Source organism: Scylla paramamosain, chromosome 13, assembly GCF_035594125.1.
Source record: "Scylla paramamosain isolate STU-SP2022 chromosome 13, ASM3559412v1, whole genome shotgun sequence".
Lineage (NCBI taxonomy): Eukaryota > Metazoa > Arthropoda > Malacostraca > Decapoda > Portunidae > Scylla > Scylla paramamosain.
In genome coordinates this window covers 18,285,720-18,307,978 of record NC_087163.1, presented here as the reverse complement: position 1 = coordinate 18,307,978, position 22,259 = coordinate 18,285,720, and the positions used below count along the sequence as shown (strand labels likewise).

The window sequence follows — 22,259 nt, the reverse complement described above, 5'->3', positions numbered from 1 at the left end:
TAATGAAATGTGCTGGTTCCAAGAGAGTGACAAATAATTCAATGCCAGCAACATTACAGGAATAATAGGGAGTAGATGAAATGGAAAGAAAATGTTTACTCACTTTTATTTATTTATTTTATTTTTAATATTTTACACATAACTGTAACCAATTTATACTCTAGAGATGCCGCAATGTTTTTTTAACCTGATGGTAGGTTGAATTTCCCTAATCATCACCTGATGGCTGGATGAAACCAAACATAACCGTGTGATGTTGAGCTTCCTCTCTTCCTTTTCATAATATCATTCAAGGGTGGCTGCTACAGCTTATCGCATAGTGTGTGTGCATATGTGTGTCTACAAATATGTGCAGAATATATCCATCTGATGTGAAATGCCAATAGTGATGTGGAGAAAGCAGATATGAGCAATGGTGTTAGGAAAAATCATGGCCAACATAATATGTACTACACTATAGGTAATCGGACATAAAGAATGGCACCATATGATATGTTCAAGCTTTTTGCCACAAGGTGATCCACAGAATATTGTTTGTCTGATGATGTTTACTCATACTTAATACACAACCCCCTGGTCAGGAAGAGTGAAAATCCAGGAAAGCTACATACAATAGGGTTAAGGGCCCCATACACACTCAGGTGGCTTGTCAGGCCTCCTAAACAAACAAGGACTGTTCAAACAAAACTGAGCATGTATGGAACATTGAGGCAACCTATGCAGACTGCTGGAGAGGCCACTGCATGAACCTGTAGCTGTCAGGTTGGCTCTGTTTGGCCAGCATCCAGTTCAGGCCGGTTTGAGCATATATGGCTCATGAGTTGGTTTTGATGCCTTATCTCTCCACCTGGTAGGGTACCATGAACATGTCTGCCACACACATAACTTCCAGCTTTTGAGGTTTCATATAGAAAGAAATTAACTTTTTATTGAGTATGGAATAAAAAAATATTTATTTATTTAGTGGCACAAAAATGGGAGTTCTGACAATACATCAGAATATCTAACTGCAGATTTTACGGGGGTAGGTAACAAAATTTGGTCCAAAATCCGAGATCGGGAGTATTTGAGGTTAGTTGCATCATCAGCTTTCCTGATCATCTGGCAACACTCTGGTGAAGTTTCAAAGGAATCATTGCATTCCGAGTAATTTTCCAAGGTTTAAATACCACGTGGGTGTGGCCTGTGTGGAATTTAAATCCCACGCACTGCACTGACGTTTTCAGCACGTTTATAGGTATAGGAATTATTTTTTTCTAATTGAAGTGCATGGTGAACTTTGACAGTCCCACCACCAGGAGTGTGGATGTGTCATATCATCAGTCGCTGGGTCTGGCTCGATAGTGTCCCGAGGAAGAGGTTGTCTGCATGTCATGACGGATTACTCCCCCAAGAAATCTTTGTTCTCAGACTCTTACAGGCTTGCTATAGGATGGGGATGCCCAGTAAAGGACTTAGAAAGAAAAGGGAATACCTATAGAAGGCGAGAGAAGCGAAAAAACGGAAAACTGAAGAGACAGGTGGAAACAGAAATGGACAGTAAGATGTAGCAAGTGCACCTCCTGCAGCATCTGACGCTGCAGCCGCTACTCCAAACATGTTCCAGTCAAAAGAGAAAAAAGCTTCTTTCATCTCCTACAGAAAGAACATTTACCTCTGATGAACACGTTATAGTCCAGAAGAAGGTGTTTGAGGATATTGCACGTAACATTGTGTGTAGGGTCTGCAAAGAAGATAATATGCTCTGGAAACTTACTTCTCACCAAATTGACACCTCTGTAATAATACAGTGCCTCAAATATAATTTTTTTATGGTAAATAGTACTCCCCACAACCAAGTAGAATGCAGAGAAGAAAACATTAGTAAAGTAACTCTAATGCTAACCTATGCTGCAGTGATGTGCAGCTTTGCATACAATGGTGTAGAAAAGGTTTTTGGCCTCTTCAGCATCATTCACTTTGTTTGCAAAATGTACATGTGTTATTCCACTTTCATCAGAAAGAAAAAAAAGAAAAAAACACAGGAGCATGTAAAAGATAGTGCAGAAGCACTTGGAACAGAAGGATACAACAATGGACATGCCACTAAAGAAGAAAATGAGGAATAGGAACCTTTAGATGGACTTCGACTACACACCAGGAGGCCATTGATGTGGCAGTGTTCAGCTTTAGTTGCTGTTTTCTCATTTGGTAAGTTATCAACATTCAAGTTAAGATTTCTCTCTTATTTTCTGACTGATTTTAATGATTCTTGTTGTAGACTGTAATTGAAATTCAAGCATTACAAATGTCACAGAGTAAATTTTTACATTTTTATTGAAATTATTATATAATACAATTTTCTGATTAACGGAAAATGAGTTTTTCTGAAGTGGGTTGGTTGTTGTATATATAAAATTATATAGAAAATTGTATGGGAAAAGTGCATTTTACTCTAACCATTTGAGAATTAAAGTAAACCTTTTGAGACTGAATCTGGCTATTGATGTTTGCATCATCTTAAATTCACATTTTTTTTTTTTTTTTTTTTGAAAAAAAAAAAAAAAAAAAAAAAAAAAATATATATATATATATATATATATATATATATATATATATATATATATATATATATATATATATATATATATATATATATATATATATATATATATATTAAAAAAAATATTTCCCTTGTTGCAGACATCAACTTCACCTCCAGACAATGCCATCTAGCAATGATAAAAGTTTCTAAATAAAACTGTATTAACACTAGAATTTTTATTTTTTTAAATTTCCACACAATTTGGTTACCTACCCCCTTAAAGGATAATATGGTAGAAATACAATTATATTTAAGTTAGGCAGTATGAAGCAGAATTTCAGCCTTCCATGCTGAGAAGCAGTTTACATTGTTATGTGCTGTGTAAGTAGGAAGTGAGAAGGAAGAAAAGAAGGGGCTAGGAGGAGAAGGAAGGTCAGTGGGAATGAAGACACAGTCACCAGATGCACTATAACTGCCTGGCTGCCAGCTCCCTGAATTACTGTAAAAATTCTCCACATGTAGTCATCCCTCTTCCCCACTTAATTTTCCATATTTCCTGTTTTTTTTTTTTTTTTTTATATTCAAATTATTTAGCTGAAAGAGTTGCTCCTGCCTACAGAGCAGTTTAATTGCATCTAGCCCCTATAGTTAGCCCACTGTTATTTTTGAAAGGTGACTGTTTTGTTGTACCAAGTTGGCAGCGTGAGGCAAGACAAGCAGGTGAGGTCATTTTCCTGTGACAAGGCGTTAGCTTTTGTTCTCATGCTTTAGTTGGATGGATGCTACCGAGCAGAGAGGACATAGTTACGTGAGGAGAAAAGCTGGTATGTGATAAGATAATTTACATATAGTTTAGAGGGTGAGAATCAGATAGAGCTGTATATGAGTTAGTGAAAGTAATGCCACTGCCATTATGGATAAGTAACACATCAGTATAAGACTGACTTGGTGTATTGTGCTAAGCCAGATTAGTATGCTGGTCCCTGCTTGGTGTCCCAGGGTTAGTGCACTGACTCCTTGACAGCTAGTCATATGCTGGTGTTTTGGAGCAGTCAGTGGACCCTCCCCTTCTATTTGTGTATTTGTTGTTTTGTTAAATGTTATTGTATTCCTGTGGTCTTTTATAGAGGCTAGACACCGAGGATTATGTATATACTGCTGTGCAGTGAAGTTTACTCCCTCCCTAGGGCCTGCCAGTTCATGAGTGGCACAGGTCTGTCTTCCAGGAGGCTGTAAATGACACTGATCCACAGAAGGATATAATATTTTGTTGGACATGGTTGGTCCATTACAGTGGGAAGTTGTCCAATGAGGTATTATACCTTGACCTCTTAAGTGTGAGTCCTTTGTCATAACTGTCTGTTCTTAGAACATGGCTGGCGATTCTCAGTGAGTTGAGAGTTGCTTGGCAATGGTAATATTCCCTTCCCTGTTAGTGGGTGAAACAGGGTGGCAATCTCATAGTTGTTACTCACTACAGGAGGCCAGAAAGCTCCTGTAAGTGCCTATTTAAGCCCTGCACTAAGCTATGTAGAAGGTAGCTCAGGGAAGCTAGCTGAGTTGTAGCAACTGTGAAAGGGGTGGAATCTGCACCAGGATCACTGGAAGCTTCATAGGCATGTGGGGGAGACAGTTACTTGTTATTTGTTTCGTTGTCTTTTGTGTGCCTGCACTTGGCTTACACCATGGAGGGAAATGCTGGTAGCAGGAGTGGCTCACAACCTGAGTCTCCTACCTCTGCTGAAAGTGGCAGTGTAGATCTGACATAGTTTGGTGTGAGGACACACAGATTCATAAATAGTATTGAAGGATGTGTAAGTCTTGCACAGTCTTGCTGGATTTTTCCAGACAAAAGGCATATATGAGGAGATGAGATTTAAATTTGGAGATGAGCTGGAGGAGGCTAGAGAAGCTAAGAGATTGGAAGTTAAGAGGCTTGAATTGAAGGTTGAGAAGGAGAGAGAGTTGAGAAGTCTTGAATTAAAAGCAGAGAAAAGGAGACTGAAGACTGAGGAGGCTAGGGAAACCAGGAGGCTTGAGGCTGAGAGGGAAGCCAAGGGTCTTGAGGTCAACAGGGAGGAGAGTGAAAAGAACAGAATTTTTGAGTTGGAGAAGACTCGAATATAAGTTAATTCATCTCATGGCTTGAGGAGAGGAGAAGGAGTGAAGGAGGATACAGTAGAAAGCCAGCAAGTGAGAAATCTGAAGTTAATACCTAAGTTTGATGAAAAGGTGACAGAATGATTCAGAAGATTTGAGAAGGCTTCAGGAGAGGTTGGTTGGCCTTCTTGCCAGTAAGTTGAAGGGCAAGGCTCTTGTAAGTCTATGATAGGATGTCAGTGGAGGATTTAGAGATCAAGGCTAACATCTTAAGAAGCTGCGAGCTGTGGCCGGAGGGGTATAGTTACAGTTTTGAAGAGGAAAGAAGAGGCCTGGGGACTCACACCTTGAGTATGCTTGCTATTTTGAGGAAACATTTGAAAAAGAGATTGCTAGTGAGCAGGCCACTTAAAACTGTTACTTAAAGGGGCTCATGTTAATGCAACAGTTTGTAAATATGGCCAAGAAAAAACTGGTACAGCTGCTGAGGGAAAAAAGGTTTAAGAGCTTAAAAGAGTTAGCTATGTGGGCAGGTGACCATTTATTGGTGCACCAGCCTTTGCCTTGTTGAATTGGTGGGGCATCTGGTGAGGCCAGTGACAGTTTGCCTGTTTGCCTGGAGGTGTGGCAGGCACTAGTCCATCAGTAAGTACATGCTATAGCAGTGGCTTCAGTAATAAGGAGGAGGCAGTAGGCAGAGCAAACTTGGTATTGTTCATTGCCTAAAAAAATCAACTCCTCATCTATCAACTCTACATAACCTTCCATACAACTATCCCCTCTCCTTCAAAGATACTCAACTATCCCTCCTCTTCTGCACTGAACATCCTTGGTCTGTCCTTTTCTTATAATCTAAACCGGAAACTTCACATCTCATCTCTAGCTAAAACAGCTTCTATGAGGTTAGGCATTCTAAGATATCTCTGCCAGTTTTTCTAACCCCCTCAGCTGCTAACTCTGTGCAAGGGCTTTATCCATCCATGTATGAAGTATGCTTCACATGTCTAGGTGGGTCCTACTCATACTGCTCTTTTAGACAGGGTGGAATCAAAAGCTTTTCATCTCATCAACTCCTCTCCTCTAACTGTCTTCAGCCTCTTTCTCATCACCGCAATGTTGCATTTCTAGCTATCTACCACTATTTACCTTCTCTTCTGATTTTGCTAACTGCTTGCCTCCCCTTTTCCCGTGGTCTTGCTTCATTAGAATTTCTTTTTTCTCTTATCCCTATTCTTTCCATCTCTAATGCAAGAGTTAATTAGTATTCTCAATCATTCATCCCTTTCTCTGGTAAACTCTGGAACTCCCTGTCTGTTTTTGTATTTCTGCCTTCCGATGACTTAAATCCCTTCAAGAGGGGGGTTTCAAGACACTTATACTTCAATTTTTGACTACTGTTTTGGACTCGATTCAGGGACTGGCATCTCAGTGGGCTTTTTAAAATTTTTTTTATTGGAGTTTTGTTGCCCTTGGCTGGTGTCCCTCCTACATAAAAAAAAAAAGTCTGTGTGAATCAGCCCTATAGGTAACAAATCTCCATCCAACCCATGACAGAGACAGACTGTGAGCATGGAACACAGCACTCCCAGGTACAGCATCCAGCCAACATGCCATTATTGTAAAAATATACTGGGCACTTTAAATTTAACTGTCCTAAATTAGTGATAGCCTCGGCTTCCAAGACCCTCAGAAGCTGGTGGCTTTGATTGTATCACACGAATGAGGTGTTGAGAATGAGGAGATTCGATACTTGTTTGGTTGTTGGGGTATGAAGGCAGGAAGTATTGCCCCCTCATCTGTTGGTACCTCACCATCCCCCTTGAGGTTTGGTTTGGACTTGTGCTGGCTATTTATGTGTAAAGACACTTGGGATTGAGTACCCAGTTACCATTTTGAGAGACATAGCTGCACAGCAGTTGCCGTGAATGTTACTGGGAGGTGAGTTACCTCTGACAAGCCTGTGTGGTGCTGGGGAATTGGGGCTGTGGAGAACTTTTCTATGGCAGAAATGAGGCTTGTATGCCCACTAGTGACTGCAGAGCGACTAGCACAGTGGTTCCCAGCCTATGGGTAATTAATTACATGTGGATAATTTGGATATATTTGAGTGGGTAGTGGAAGGCTGAGAATAAAGGCATTCATATTGTTACAAATGTGTGTATGTGTGCAAAAAAGTAATTGTACAGTATGGGTGTGAGAGAAAATGGAGAGGAGAATAGATGTGCCTCATATGGGACAAGCAGCCAGTGGTGGATGCAGCAGTGAGTCACCAAGACAGTGGACAGAGGAGAGAAACACATTGCTTGGTCAGAGTGTGGTTCCCTGTTGTGCCCTGCTTTCCATCACCTTTGTGATTTGTTGTGCCTTTCCTGTGCCACTGCAGCCACATACAGACAGTGCCATGCATAGACAGTGCCATGTATCAAGTGCTGCGTCATGAGAAGACTGCCTGAGGCTGTGACTGATGGGAGATTCTGTACCTGCCTGCAGTGTGATTGCCAGAGTGACTCAAGTTTTGTGTCCTTGAAGTGTGCTATAGTACTTCATAATGCATGCATGATAATTTGTCATCCATGTTTAAATACCACTTAAATACTCATTTAAATGACACCCCCACCCCTCATACTCAGTTGCTCAGTCAAGATCATTGTAGGCAGGAGATGGTTGTCAAAAAATATTCATTAAAAAATTAGTCAGGGTCATTGTAGGCAGGTAATTGTTGTAGAAAAATATTCATAAAAAAAGAAAGTTTATGAGGGATATTTTTTTTTTTTTTCATGGTGGGGTGTGGAAATTTCCTCTCACAGCCTGGCAAAGAAGAGCCTCAGTACACGTATTCGTGCACACTTAGAGAGAGGGTGGGAGTTACTGATGCTCTCTCTTTCACTAACTTCTATACCCACTTAGTGTTCACTCATTCCCCACTTTTTGCTCTCTTTCACCATAATGGGTAAGAGGAAGTCTTACCTTACCCAAAGGAGTGAGGCAAAAGCGTGCCAGATATTAGCTGAGAGCAGAGAACAATGTGAGGGTGTGTGTCAAAGCATGTCAGCACGTCTGTCCTTCCCACAACCTCACCTGCCACACCTACTCCAAATACAAGTTATGTTTCTGCCTCTGCTGCCTTCGCTACTACTGCTATGGCTGCTGCTGTACAATTACAGCTACTGCCTTCAACATCATTGTCTCCATTGACAAGAGAATCTTAGTGAAGAGACTGAAAATTTTCAACAGCAATGAAGAAATCTCATCCACTGGAAGTAATGTTTTAGTTTTAGTGGAGCAGCTTCAGCCACTCTTGGACAACATGCATTGTCCCAAAACAAAATATAAAAATGTCCCTGGCTTGATGCTTACCACCAATAACTGGGCCACATGCATCAGTATAGCATGTCCTCATTGTAAAAATGAAGTGTGCAGTGTTCCATCTAAGAGATTCCAGATACCAACAAAACAAGTCATCTATGAATCTAATGCTTGCAAATATGGCTTAAAATCATCTACAATTCAAAACAAATGCATTATAATACTTCACACCTGTAAATTACAGTATTACATAGTCTTGATACTACAGACTGAAAAGGCGGAACATCGGTGTGATGAAGCCACTACTGACACTAAGCATTAGGTTATGTTAGGAGTAGCTGATATCAACAATTACATTGTGAAAAACAGAGGAATGATTACAGTACTGTACTGTACTTTTAATCAAGCAGACCATGCCATCCCATGGTATCCATGGTTGGTACCCAGGAGAGTAACAGCAAGTGACGAGGAAGATGAGATGCTGGTGACATTGCCAAAAGTATTGGAGGTGCATAGCTGTATAAATACTGTGCTACAATTTGTGAAATGCACCAAGAATAGAGATATAAGTGTTCGTTATAGAAATCTCAAAATTCTTCAAGAAGCCATATTTAAAGAATAATTTCAAAGTGGCAAGCAATTCAAATTGCACAGCTTTTTCAAACCAGTACAGACTCCACAATCACTTGATGCACTAGTGGTACCACCCTGTCCACCCTCACTGTCACTTAACAAACTACAAGCCTCTAACTCACATTGCTCATGTAGTAGTGATACATCTGTACCACTAGCACAACCTAAAACCAGTAGTACATCATTGGAGCTGCAAAACTGGTTGGTACCGCTTAAGTGTTTATTAAAATAACTGGTTTTGCAAAGTGCAGTCTTTGGTTTCACCATCTGTTCATCTGTCTTGGACTTGACTACACAGCATTATCCACCACCCTGTTCGGCACAGCCACATTGGAGCCACAAACAGGTGTTTCTGGCTCTGGGCATCCTGAGGGCATGGGGCAGATATATATTAAGGACTAACCCAACTGTAGATTATAGAAAATTGGGACTTTGGGATTTATATTAGAATATCTTAAAATTTTGAAAAAAAAAATGAGTTGGCATCTTTGCCTGAGATGCTCAAAGCAGATATGGGTGGCTGACTCTCAACTGGGTGATCACTTTCAATAGTTTCCACTATTTCTTTATAGTCGATGATACCACTGTACTCACACATGATGTAGGTAGAACAAACTTGAAGTCAGTAAAAGGGTAATATAATGAAAAAGATTGGGAACCACTGCTTTAGTAGAAGACCTGCCAGCATTGGGTGTTCATTTTCTTCTAGGGAATGACCTGGCAGGTGGGAAAGTTTGGATGCAGTCCCCATCCATGTACGCCAACCGGATGTGGAGGCTGCTGAGATTCTTGATAATTCTGAAATTGTATAGATCTTAAACTTTGGCTCATTTTCACCATATATTAACTAGATAGGATCCTGCTGTTAGTGCCCTCAGACACCTGAGTTTCATTGTGATAGAAGTTTAGGCTATTAAGTGAGTGATGTTCTGTAAATTGGAAATTAGAGCCAAGAGTGTAAATGTTGCTGGAGTTTATAAAAGAGAATGTTAGAGGAGGCATCTCATGTTTATAGCCAAAAGATAGTGATCACTTTTCTTCATTCCTCGAGATCAAGAAGCACAGAAGACGTTCAAGTTACGAGCGAGATATGTTCCAGAAGACAGCTTGCAAGTCCATTTGCTCGTAAATCATTGTGATTTTTCGGTACACAAAAAGGTGTCATACATTCTGTAAACAATGTAATGCTTACTTACTTGATACCATGAGAGAGAGAGAGAGAGAGAGAGAGAGAGAGAGAGAGAGAGAGAGAGAGAGAGAGAGAGAGAGAGAGAGACCACCTTGCCTTATGGGTGATGGGGTACTACTGAGTAGTGATAGGCTTGAGGCTTCTGCCAAATGCAAGACTCAGATTTGCCAGGCATATGACCCAGGTTAAAATGAGATGCCTCTCTCTCTCTCTCTCTCTCTCTCTCTCTCTCTCTCTCTCTCTCTCTCTCTCTCTCTCTCTCTCTCTCTCTCTCTCTCTCTCTCTCTCTCTCTCTCTCTCTCTCTCTTAAAAATGAAGCAATATGAACTTGACTCAGTCCTTACATTCCTTGAACCAATACATACTTGCCTGAGTTTGTCATTTGAAGGTCTATATATATATATATATATATATATATATATATATATATATATATATATATATATATATATATATATATATATATATATATATATATATATATATATGAATTTTAACTTGTTAGAGAATTTTTAATGGTTTTCTGCTACATCACAATCTTCTTCTGTATTTTATTATTCATATTTGCCAGAATTTTTAAGAAGTAATATTATTATACAATTGTTTTTGTCATGTATTATTTTATCTTATTTTATTCATGCATTATATTTTATTAATTTTATTGTAATTTAATGTAATGTTTAATGGTACTGTTATTTTAGTTATCTTGATTTCACTCTGAATTCTGTATGTCTTGTGCCATTACTGTACAGATCAAGAACTGTCAGTGATGGAAAATGATAATTCTGAAATTCTAAAATTCTTTCTTGTCTTTAGTATACAACATTATAAACTTAATCCTGTAAAAATTCAAAGAACATAAAGAAAGATGCAAATTTAAATTTCATCAGCCGTTTTCTTTTCCCCCTCTTCTTCACTTCCTTTGTTTTTATTCTTCAGACATGTGTGTGTATTTACCTAATTGTAATTACCTAGTTGTGGCGTACGGGAGGAACTAAGCTCATACTGTCTCGTCTCCATAACTGTTTTTATCTAACTTTTCTTTAAAATCATGAATATTTCTAATATACACCACTTCCCCCTCCATTCCATTCCATGCCTCAGGGCTTCCATAAACGAAGCTAAACTTCTTAATGACCCTTCTGTTGGTGGTTGCTTTTAGTTTTCTTCCATGTCCCCATGTTTCTCTTTCTTTCATTGCAAATAGATCTTCCTTATCTAGTTTTTCCATCCCACTCATTAATTTGTAAAATGCAATCATGTCACCTCTCTCGTCTCCTTTCCAAGGTTGGGAGTTGCATCCTAGCTAGTCTCCTTGTATGGCAGATCTTGCAATTCTGGTATCATCTTGGTTTTTGCTCTTTGTATGCCTTCCAACTTTCTTATGTGCTTTCTTTCATGTGGTGACCAAACTACCACTGCATATTCTAATCTTGGACTTGTCATTGTGGTGATTATTTTCCTCATAATTCCCTCATCTAGATAAGCAAAGGCAACTCTGATATTTCTTAGCAAGTTGAGAGTTTCACCTGTCATTTTATTAATATGTTTTTCCAGTGATGATTCCTCTGAGAATATTACTCCCAGATCTTTTACCTCTGTTGTCTTATTAATTGTTTCATTCCCATCATATAGTTATAAGTACACCTTCTGTTACTTTTTTCCAAACTCTTCTATCTTTTTACACTTCTCAGGGTTAAATTCCATTGGCCATCTGTTGCTCCACTCACACACCATGTTTAGATCTTCTAGTTATTATCCTCCCTCCTCTTGTACCTTTCTCACCATTTTGTTTACTACCCCTTTCTATCTTACTGCTTTTTTTTATCTTATTTTCCTTAATCGCAAAGATAATAATGCATTTCTTCTTATCAACTGTTTGCCTTACAAGGGACCTGTTACTCTTGATAACTTTTATCACCTTTTGTGTTATTTTGGCATTATTTAATTGTTCCTTTATTATTTTCTCAGTTTACACTCTGCTTGCATGGCCTCTTTCTCATTCATTTGTTTTTCCAACTTACCTACTTTCCCCAAACTTTACCTTTTCTCCTTGGAGCTTTTTCCATGCATCTTGCCTTTCACTTAGATGAACTACATACAGTTTTGACACTTCTTTCCACTTTCTTACTGCATTCCTTAATTTCAATTTCCAGAGTGCTGTACTGATTTCTTAGATCTACATTCAGCTCTCAATCCCTTTATTTCTTTACACTGGCTTACCTGGGTCTCCTCCATAACTTTAATTCTCTCCAATCTTTCAGTGTCACTTTCTGCCACCAACACCCTTCTTTGCCTAAGTTTTGTGTTTATCTCTGTTCCCTGCTTTAAACCCTGAAAAGGTTTCACTTTTGTTTTCTCCTGCCGCCGACTTGTCACTGGTGTAAACAGTTTACTTCAGTTTGGCTCCATTTTATTCCTTCTGTTTTTCTCTTCCACCTCTACTTTTAATATCATTTCTGTTTTCTATTTCATTATGGAGATGGAAACAGTACTACTCCATTTTTTCATACCACAACTGGCTTATTGTAGTCATGAAGCTGCTACCTATATGTCCTCCCAGCTTGGCTGCTTGTGTGTGTGTGTGTGTGTGTGTGTGTGTGTGTGTGTGTGTGTGTGTGTGTGTGTGTGTGTGTATTCATTTACCTAGTTGTATTTGCCTAGTTGTGGTTTATGGGAGGGGAGTAATCATAGTATCCCATCTCTATATCTATCCAGTTTGGTCTTAAAAGCATGGATAGTTAGTATTGACAACGTCTTCACTGAGTTCATTCCATTTGTTCACACTTCTGTGAGGAAAACTATACTTTTTGATGTCCCTTCTACAGTTAACTTTCTTCAGCTTCTTACTGTGTCTCCTTGTATTCTGTGTGTCTAAATTCATAAAACTTTCTTTGTCCACATTTTCCATACCATTTATCATTCTGTAGATGTTTATTAAATCCCCTCTCTCTCTCTCTCTCTCTCTCTCTCTCTCTCTCTCTCTCTCTCTCTCTCTCTCTCTCTCTCTCTCTATCTCTATCTCTATCTCTCTCTCTCTCTCTCTCTCTCTCTCTCTCTCTCTCTCTCTCTCTCTCTCTCTCTCTCTCCCCCCCATTTTCAAGGGTAGGAATTTCCAACATTCTTAATCTCTCTTCGTAGGTTGACTTATTCAACTCCTGAACCATCTTAGTGACTGCTTTTTGTACTCTTTCCAATTTTATAATATTCCTCTTTATATGAGGAGACCACACCACTGCCGCATATTCCAATCTTGGTCTTATCATGGAAATCAACAACTTTTTTATCATTTTTTCATCTAAATATGAGAATGCCATTCTTGTTCTTTTAAACAAATTCATCATCTCCAATAATTTTATCATTACGTTTGTCTGGAGTCAAATTTTCAGTAACTGATACTCCCAGATCCACTTCCTCTTTTGATTTCTGTAACTTCACACCATCCATCTCATAATGATATTGTATTTTTTTCTTACCCTTACCAAACTCCATTACTTTACATTTACTTTAATTGAATTCCATTTGCCAAGATTTACTCCATCTATTTATCTCATTTAAATAATCTTGCAGTACCATACAGTACTTTTAAATGCCATTCTTGTTCTTTTAAACAAATTCATCGTCTCCAGTAATTTTATCATTGCGTTTGTCTGGAGTCAAATTTTCAGTAACTGATACTCCCAGATCCACTTCCTCTTTTGATTTCTGTAACTTCACACCATCCATCTCATAATGATATTGTATTTTTTTCTTACCTTTACCTACAGGAGGAGGCAGTAGACACCTGCCGAAACGATAATTACTCCCAGTGAGGTCTAAAGCACTGTTCAGGGGGTGCTGTGAACTTATCATTAAACCCAGCTGTGACCTCACTGAACATTTCCCTTTGTGTCTCACAACACAAGGGGCAGTCACAGCCTGCCCTCTAAAGACAACTCTCTTCCTCCACACAAAACTACAAGCACCTAATAACACACACACCCTTCACCCAAAAATTTTAAAATCATCATGGTGACTCCTACACCAGCCTCGGAGTCCCCATCTGGGGAGGGGACCATAAATGTCCCCAGGTCGGACTGCCTTTCTGTTGACGACCCGAAGTGTCTTGACACCTCCCTCAACTTTTTCTTCATTAACTTCTCCAACATTCATGGTCTAAGATCTAATTTTCAATCTGTAGAACACCACCTCTCCTCTTCTAAACCTCATCTTCTTTTCCTCACTGAAACTCAGGTGTCTGAGGGAACTGACAGTAGCCCCTTTTCTGTTCCCTCCTACTTTCTCTATCCTCATTTTCGATCCAAAGCTGGATGCTGCGTTTATGTGTGCAATGACTTAACCTGCTCTCGTGCCCACGCTCTTGAATCTTCTGAGTTTTCCACCATCTGGCTACGACTACAGAGTCACTCTCATACTAAATTTATCTGTGCTGTATACCTCTCTCCTAACTCCTCTGACTATAAGAAATTCTTTGACTACTTAACTTCCAAAGTGGAGCACATTCTGACCCTCTTCCCTTTTGCAGAGATCTCCATTCTTGGAGACTTCAGTGTTCACCACCAGCTTTGGCTTTCCTCTCCCTTCACTGACCATCCTGGTGAACTAGCCAACAACTTTGCTATCCTCCATGACCTAGAGCAATTGGTTCAACACCCTACTCGTATTCCTGACCGTCTTGGAGGTACGCCCAACATTCTTGACCTTTTCCTGATCTAATCCTTCTGCTTATGCTGTCACCCTTTCTTCTCCGTTGGGCTCCTCCGATCACAATCTCATATCTTTATCTTGTCCTATCACTCCAATCCCTCCTCAGGATCCCCCTAAGCGAAGGTGCCTCTGGCGTTTTGCCTCTGCTAGTTGGGGGGACCTGAGGAGGTATTTTGCTGATTTTCCTTGGAATGACTACTGCTTCCGTGTCAGAGACCCGTCTTTGTGTGCTGAGCGCATAACAGAGGTGATAGTGTCTGGCATGGAGCTGTACATTCCTCACTCTTTTTCTCGTCCTAAACCTTCTAAACCTTGCTTTAACACAGCTTATTCTCGTGCTATACATGATAGAGAGGTGGCCCACAAAAGGTACTTAAGCCTTCCATCACCAGAATCTCATGCATTTTATATTTCTGCCCGGAACCATGCCAAGTCTGTTCTCCAACTAGCCAAAAACTCCTTCATTAACAGAAAATGTCAAAACCTTTCAAGATCTAACTCCCCTCATGATTTCTGGCATCTAGCCAAAAATATCTCCAATAACTTTGCTTCTTCTTCTTTCCCTCCTCTACTTCAACCAGATGGCACCACTGCTATCACATCTATTTCTAAAGCTGAACTCTTTGCTCAAACCTTTGCTAAAAACTCTACCTCGAACGATTCTGGGCTTGTTCCTCCCTCTCCTCCACCCTCTGACTACTTCATGCCACCTATTAAAATTCTTTGCAATGATGTTTTCCACGCCCTCGCTGGCCTAAACCCTCGGAATGCTTATGGACCTGATGGGGTCCCTCCTATTGTTCTCCGAAACTGTGCCTCTGTGCTTGCACCTTGCCTAGTCAAACTCTTTCAGCTCTGTCTGTCAACATCTACCTTTCCTTCTTGCTGGAAGTTTGCCTACATTCAACCTGTTCCTAAAAAGGGTGACCACTCTAATCTCTCAAACTACCGTCCTATTGCTTTAATTTCCTGCTTATCTAAAGTTTTTTAATCTATCCTCAACAGGAAGATTCTTAAACATCTATCACTTCACAACCTTCTATCTGATCGCCAGTATGGCTTCCGTCAAGGCCACTCTACTGGTAATCTTCTGGCTTTCCTTACTGAGTCTTGGTCATCCTCTTTTAGAGATTTTGGTGAAACTTTTGCTGTTGCCTTGGACATATCAAAAGCCTTTGATAGGGTCTGGCACAAAGCTTTGATTTCCAAACTACCCTCCTACGGTTTCTATCCTTCTCTCTGTAACTTCATCTCAAGTTTCCTTTCTGACCGTTCTATTACTGCTGTGGTAGACGGTCACTGTTCTTCTCCTAAATCTATTAACAGTGGTGTTCCTCAGGGTTCTGTCCTGTCACCCACTCTCTTCTTATTATTCATTAATGATCTTCTAAACCAAACTTCTTGTCCTATCCATTCCTACGCTGATGATACCACCCTGCACTTTTCCACGTCTTTTCGTAGACGTCCAACCCTTCAGGAGGTAAACATATCACGCAGGGAAGCCACAGAATGCCTGACTTCTGATCTTTCTAAAATTTCTGATTGGGGCAGAGCAAACTTGGTATTGTTCAGTGCCTCAAAGACTCAATTCCTCCATCTATCAACTCAACACAACCTTCCAGACAACTATCCCCTCTTCTTCAATGACACTCAACTGTCCCCCTCTTCTACACTGAACATCCTCGGTCTGTCCTTTACTTATAATCTGAACTGGAAACTTCACATCTCATCTCTGGCTTAAACAGCTTCCATGAAGTTAGGTGTTCTGAGACGTCTCCGCCAGTTTTTCTCACCCCCCCCAACTGCTAACTCTGTACAAGGGCCTTATCTGTCCATGTATGGAGTATGCTTCACATGTCTGGGGGGGTTCCACTCATACTGCTCTTCTAGACAGGGTGGAATCAAAAGCTTTTCGTCTCATCAACTCCTCTCCTCTAACTGACTGTCTTCAGCCTCTCTCTCACTGCCGCAATGTTGCATATCTAGCTGTCTTCTACCGCTATTTTCATGCTAACTGCTCTTCTGATCTTGCTAACTGCATGCCTCCCCTCCTTCCGCGGCCTCACTGCACAAGACTTTCTTCTTTCTCTCACCCCTATTCTGTCCACCTCTCTAATGCAAGAGTTAACCAGTATTCTCAATCATTCATCCCTTTCTCTGGTAAACTCTGGAGCTCCCTGCCTGCTTTTGTATTTCCACCTTCCTATGACTTGAATTCCTTCAAGAGGGAGGTTTCAAGACACTTATCCACCAATTTTTGACCACTGCTTTGACCCTTTTATGGGACTGGCATTTCAGTGGGCATTTTTTTTATTAGATTTTTGTTGCCCTTGGCCAGTATCCTTCCTACATAAAAAAAAAAAAAACTCCATTACTTTACATTTACTTTAATTGAATTCCATTTGCCAAGATTTACTCCATCTATTTATCTTTTTTAAATCATCTTGCAGTACCATACAGTCCTTTATGTTTTCTACCCTTCTCATCAGCTTATCATCATCTGCAAATAAGTTCATATAAATGTCTATTTCTTCATTTATGTCATTCACATATATTCCAAACATTATCGTTCACAACACTGACCCCTGTGGAACATCACTAGTTACTTTCGGCCAAGATGAATTCTGGTCTTGTATTACTGTTCTCAGCTCTCCATCATCCAGATAATCCTCCATCCACTCCAGCAGTCTTCCTTCAATTTTTCCATAATTTTTTATCTTCCATAGCAATCTTCAGTGTGGTACTTTGTCAAAATGGTTTCTTTAGGTCTAAATAGACATCATCTACCCATCCATCTCTCTCCTGCACAACGTCGATAACCCTTGAATAAAAGAACAATAAGTTCATGGAGCATAATCTTCCCCTCCTAAAACCAAATTGACAATTTACCAAAACTTTCTCTCTTTCCATGTGTTCTATCCATCTTTCCTTTATTGTTTTTTCGCATAGTTTTCCTACAATACTAGTCAAGGACACTGGTCTATAATTTACTGGGTTTTCCTTATTTCCTCCTTTGAATATTGGTGTAATATTTGCTCCCTTCCAATCTTTTGGTACTCTTCCCTGTGATAGTGATATCACCACTAGACTGTGAATTTTATCAGCCAGTTGTTCTCTACATTCTTTCATTATCCAATTTGATACTCCATCTGGACCAGTTGCTTTATTTACATCAAGTTCTTCCATCATCTTAAGTATTTTCTTGTAACTGACTGTGTGTGTGTGTGTGTGTGTGTGTGTGTGTGTGTGTGTGTGTGTGTGTGTGTGTGTGTGTGTGTGTGTGTGTGTGTGTGTGTGTGTTCCATTGATTGTAGTGTGAACCATTGCATGTGTTGAGAGAGAGAGAGAGAGAGAGAGAGAGAGAGAGAGAGAGAGAGAGAGAGAGAGAGAAATTCTACACATAATCTGTACCAAGTAAGTATTTTTGGTAACCTGAAAGCATGGTGGTCCACAGGTGGCTGCATATGTATGCTGAAAACTCCCTGAAAACTCCTTTGTGAGCACCTTTACACCACTGGAGGAAAATCTTCTAATGTGTGAATTCACTAATAGCAAAACCATGAGTATGGTAAAATTAGTGTATATTAGTATCTAGGTGTTTGTTCTTAGTGTTAGATATACTTTGCACTATCTGTTTGACTAATAGTATTATCAGACTTAACTGAACTGGTATTAAGGGTTTAGTTACAGAATTCTCTAACATGTTATTTATTAGTTTTTCAAACAACCATTTTGCCTGGTATGGACAATGATAGATTGGAGTTGGACCTTTTAAGTATGTATTATTTCTGTTGAATCTTTGCTCTTATTCAGCACATTACGTTGAGTAATTGCCTGATCATCAAGGATAGTTTTGATTAAGAGCTGATTTTGTGATTCATGGAGTTGGCTCCAGGAGAATTGATGTACTGGGTTCATATTTTAATTACATTGTCTGATTCCACTGATCTCTCTTTAGAATTTGTGTTGAAGGGGCTTTTAGGTTATTGTGCAATTTCTTAGCATGCCTCCACATGCCCTTTGACTTAACTGGGCAAGTTTTTGTACTTCCTCTGACCCTTATTCTGTCCATCTCATTAATGCAAATGTTAACCAATATCTTTATTAATTCAGCCTTTCACTGTCAAACTCTTTCTGTATTTTTCCTTCCGATGATTTGAATCATTGCAAGAGAGGAATGCCAATGTATCTCCAGAAATAAATTGGCCATTCTTTGGAAGCTTTTAATTGAGTTTATTTTATTTTACTTTTTGTTCTTCTTTGCACATACATAAAAATGTGGTATGAGTGAGATAGGATGGTAAAGTATTTTCTCTACAGGCAGGAGCATATTGGTAAGGCAGTGCATTGCTATGTGTTCTGACTGTTGCCATTATTGCAGGTGCTGGCACTTAACAGTTTCAGTCTGACTTCCCTGAGCATTCTTGCTGGATTGGCTGTCATGTTTGCTGTCAAGAGCAGTGCTGCTATAGAAGCTGTGAGGCTGGCCAGCAACATGAGCAGCTGGGAGCAGGAGGATCAGTCTGCTTCAGATGTGGATAATAGATGTGATGATAAGAATTACCAGGAGGCAGGCACCTCTGTTCAAAGAGAAGAGAGACTGAAGGAGGAGGATCAATCTGCCTCAGATGTGGAGAGCAGCAGGAGTGACAGTGTGTATTTTTCTGCAGCAGACAGCTCTTTACACAAGGAAGAAAGCAAATTTGAGTGTCAAGAGTGTTTTAAAACATTTAAATTTAAGAGTGATCTTAAGAAACACACCCTAAGACACAGTGGTGTTAAAAATTATGAATGTCAGGAGTGTGGAAAAAGATTTATTCAAAAGTATTACCTCACTCGACACACCCTGATCATGCACTCTGATGATAGGAAGTATGAATGTGTAGAGTGTGGGAAAAGATTTGCTCGAGAATCTGACCTCAACCAGCATACCCCAATACACAGTGATGTTAAAGATTATGAATGTGAAGTGTGTGGGAAAAAATTTACTCATAAAGGTAACCTCACTCAACACGTTATGGCACACAGTGGTGTAAGAAATCATGAATGCCAAGAATGTGGGAAGAGATTTATTCACAAGACCCACCTCACCAGACACACCCTGACACACACTGGTGTAAGAAACCATGAATGCCAAGAGTGTGGGAAAAGATTTACCCAGAAGTATAAGCTTACCCAACACAGTCTGACACACACTGGAGTTAAAAACTACAAGTGCCAGGAATGTGGGAAAAAATTTGCTGATAAGTCAAACCTCACCCAGCACACCTTGTTACACACAGGAGTAAGAAATTATGAATGTAATCTGTGTGGGAAGAGATTTGCTCAAAAGTCTACTCTCACTGGACATGCCTTGACGCACAGTGGTGTTAAAAATTATGAATGTCAACAGTGTGGAAAAAAATTTGCCCAAAAATCTACCCTCACCAAACATAATTTGACACACACTGGCATTAGAAATTATGGGTGTCAAGAGTGTGGTAAAAGATTTCTTTCCAGTTCTTGTCTCAGTAAACACATCCTTAGACACAATGCCTCAAGGGAGTGCAGGTGTGAGATTTGTGGGAGGTGTTTCAAGACCAAGGGTGATGTTAACCAACACAAACGCACCCATGTTTGAGGTGGTTTTTGTGGTTGTACTAGTGACTGTGAGAATAGATGGTGTAAATGATCATGGTATTAAGCAGTCTGCTGGCAGCCATGCCATTGTGTTACATGAAGGAGTAATGGATTTGGGAATTATATTGTTGACAGTATAGGTGTGACACTTTTTTTCTGGAAAATAAAGCTGGGAGTGAATGTTTTTGTCTTATGATATATTTCACACTGTAATCCACTTTGTTTTTGGTGTTTTTTGTTTGGACACAAACAAAATACAAACTTGGTAATTTTTTTATGAGATAGAGAAAGAATAAATGCACCCTTAATTTTAAAAGCAAAATATATACACCACACCTTTGAATCTTTTGGAAAAAAGCAGACTATTTTAAGATCTGTTGAAAAAGAACAAACTGTACCTTAAACTGTTAAGAACTAATTGGACCTTTAATTCTTCTGAGAAAGAACAAACCATCCTTCTTATTAACTTTGTTGAAAAGAACATAATCCTATTTGTTGAGAAAGGAAAGTGCTTTTGATTATTAAGAAAGAACAAACTGTGTCTTCAGGTGTTGAGAAAACAAACTGGACCATTAAATGTTGGAAACAATAAAATGTACCAGTAACTCTTAGCCAGTAACAGGAATTGCTGTGAAGCCCCAAATAAAAAAAAAATGTCTGTTTATAGTTAATGCAGACCACAAGCCTGTAGCATAATTATAGCCATACTTATACAAATAATAAATAATGGTCACTTAATTAAGTTTTGTGCAATGAACATATAGCAGTTGTTCCATTATGCAGGGTTTTAACATGATCTATATTTAGATTACTTCAATATGGAACAGCTGCTATATGTTCATTGCACAAAACTTAATTAAGTGACCATTATTTATTATTTGTATAAGTATGGTGAATAGAGTCATTCATGCCCACAGCCAAAGCTGTGTCCAGGACTTGTGACCTGGATGTGATTTCCCTCCCTAACTAAGTATTTGCCTTACATTTGCATCATTATTTTATATGATATATATATATATATATATATATATATATATATATATATATATATATATATATATATATATATATATATATATATATATATATATATATATATATATATATATATATATATATATATATATATATATATATATATATATATTCAGTTTCATATCTTTTATATCCTTAGAAAATGCCTCCCTGTTAAATCTCAGTGCTTATATAGCTTTAGTTCCACAAGCTAAGAGAATGTCATAGAGCTTGAATGATGCATAGAAGTTATCCATTCCAAGCACATATCCTTTATTCAGTAAGGGTTTTATGAAGGCAAGAACAATCTCAGTTGGGTTGGACAGCTTATAGTTTGATCTGACAACCCTGGTATTTTAGCACTTATATTCAGTGCCCTTCCCTGTATATGTCAAAACATCCCATGCATAGCCTGTTTCAGTCTCTGCTAGGATATACATGTCCATGCCGAACCTTGCCTTGTTTAGGATATACCTTTTCCATTTCAGTCTTTCTTTCCAGAGTAAGAGGGACTCAATAAATGCTAATATTTTCCTTTGGATGTAATTAGACTTGTATTTATTCCTAAATTTATCAGATATTTCCTTAAATTTGTAAGATGGGTCTGCATTATTTTCATTGTCAGTAAGATGCAAATACTTAAGAAGGGCAAACCTGTCCCTGCTTATGTATTTTCCCCAAAAAAATGGTGGTATAATAATCTGGTTAGCAGAGTGGTATGAGTAGATAGTAGTATTCCTTACTATGTCTTGTAAAATGACCAAACCTATAAAGATATACATCTTTACAATATTAGTTTCTTTCCACATGAGATCTCTACTCTTCCTCATCATTTTTCCATTTATCTTTTCTGCATAGACTTAGGCAGCATATTTATTTGTTTCTCTCACTATATGTTCAATCATATTCCTCTCTACGAAAGATAAATATTTCCATTAGGTCTTGATTCTAAAACTACTTTGACCCCCTGTCTCTCCAGTAAATGGAAATTGTTCTCTACTAACAGTGGAATGACTCATCCAGCCAACTGGAGCATTGTTATCATTGATATCCCCTTATGTATCAGGCAGACATTCATCTGGTTTCTCGACAATAACAAGCTATATATCATCATCACTTCCAACATCACCATTATCATCATCATCTGATGTATCATCTGATACAATA

At 39.0% G+C, this 22,259-nt stretch overlaps 1 protein-coding gene across 1 annotated transcript in view; it reads left to right on the top strand.

Annotated features, from left to right (window-relative positions):
- LOC135106448 (zinc finger protein OZF-like) overlaps positions 1-21,882 on the top strand; it is a 50,223-nt gene extending 28,341 nt beyond the window's left edge. The window contains exon 2 of the mRNA XM_064015457.1: positions 18,841-21,882. Within this exon, the coding sequence (XP_063871527.1) occupies positions 18,901-20,079 (1,179 nt within the window). The 5' untranslated portion in view covers positions 18,841-18,900 and the 3' untranslated portion in view covers positions 20,080-21,882. The remainder of the gene's footprint in view (positions 1-18,840) is intronic.
- The last annotated feature ends 377 nt before the right edge of the window (positions 21,883-22,259 follow it).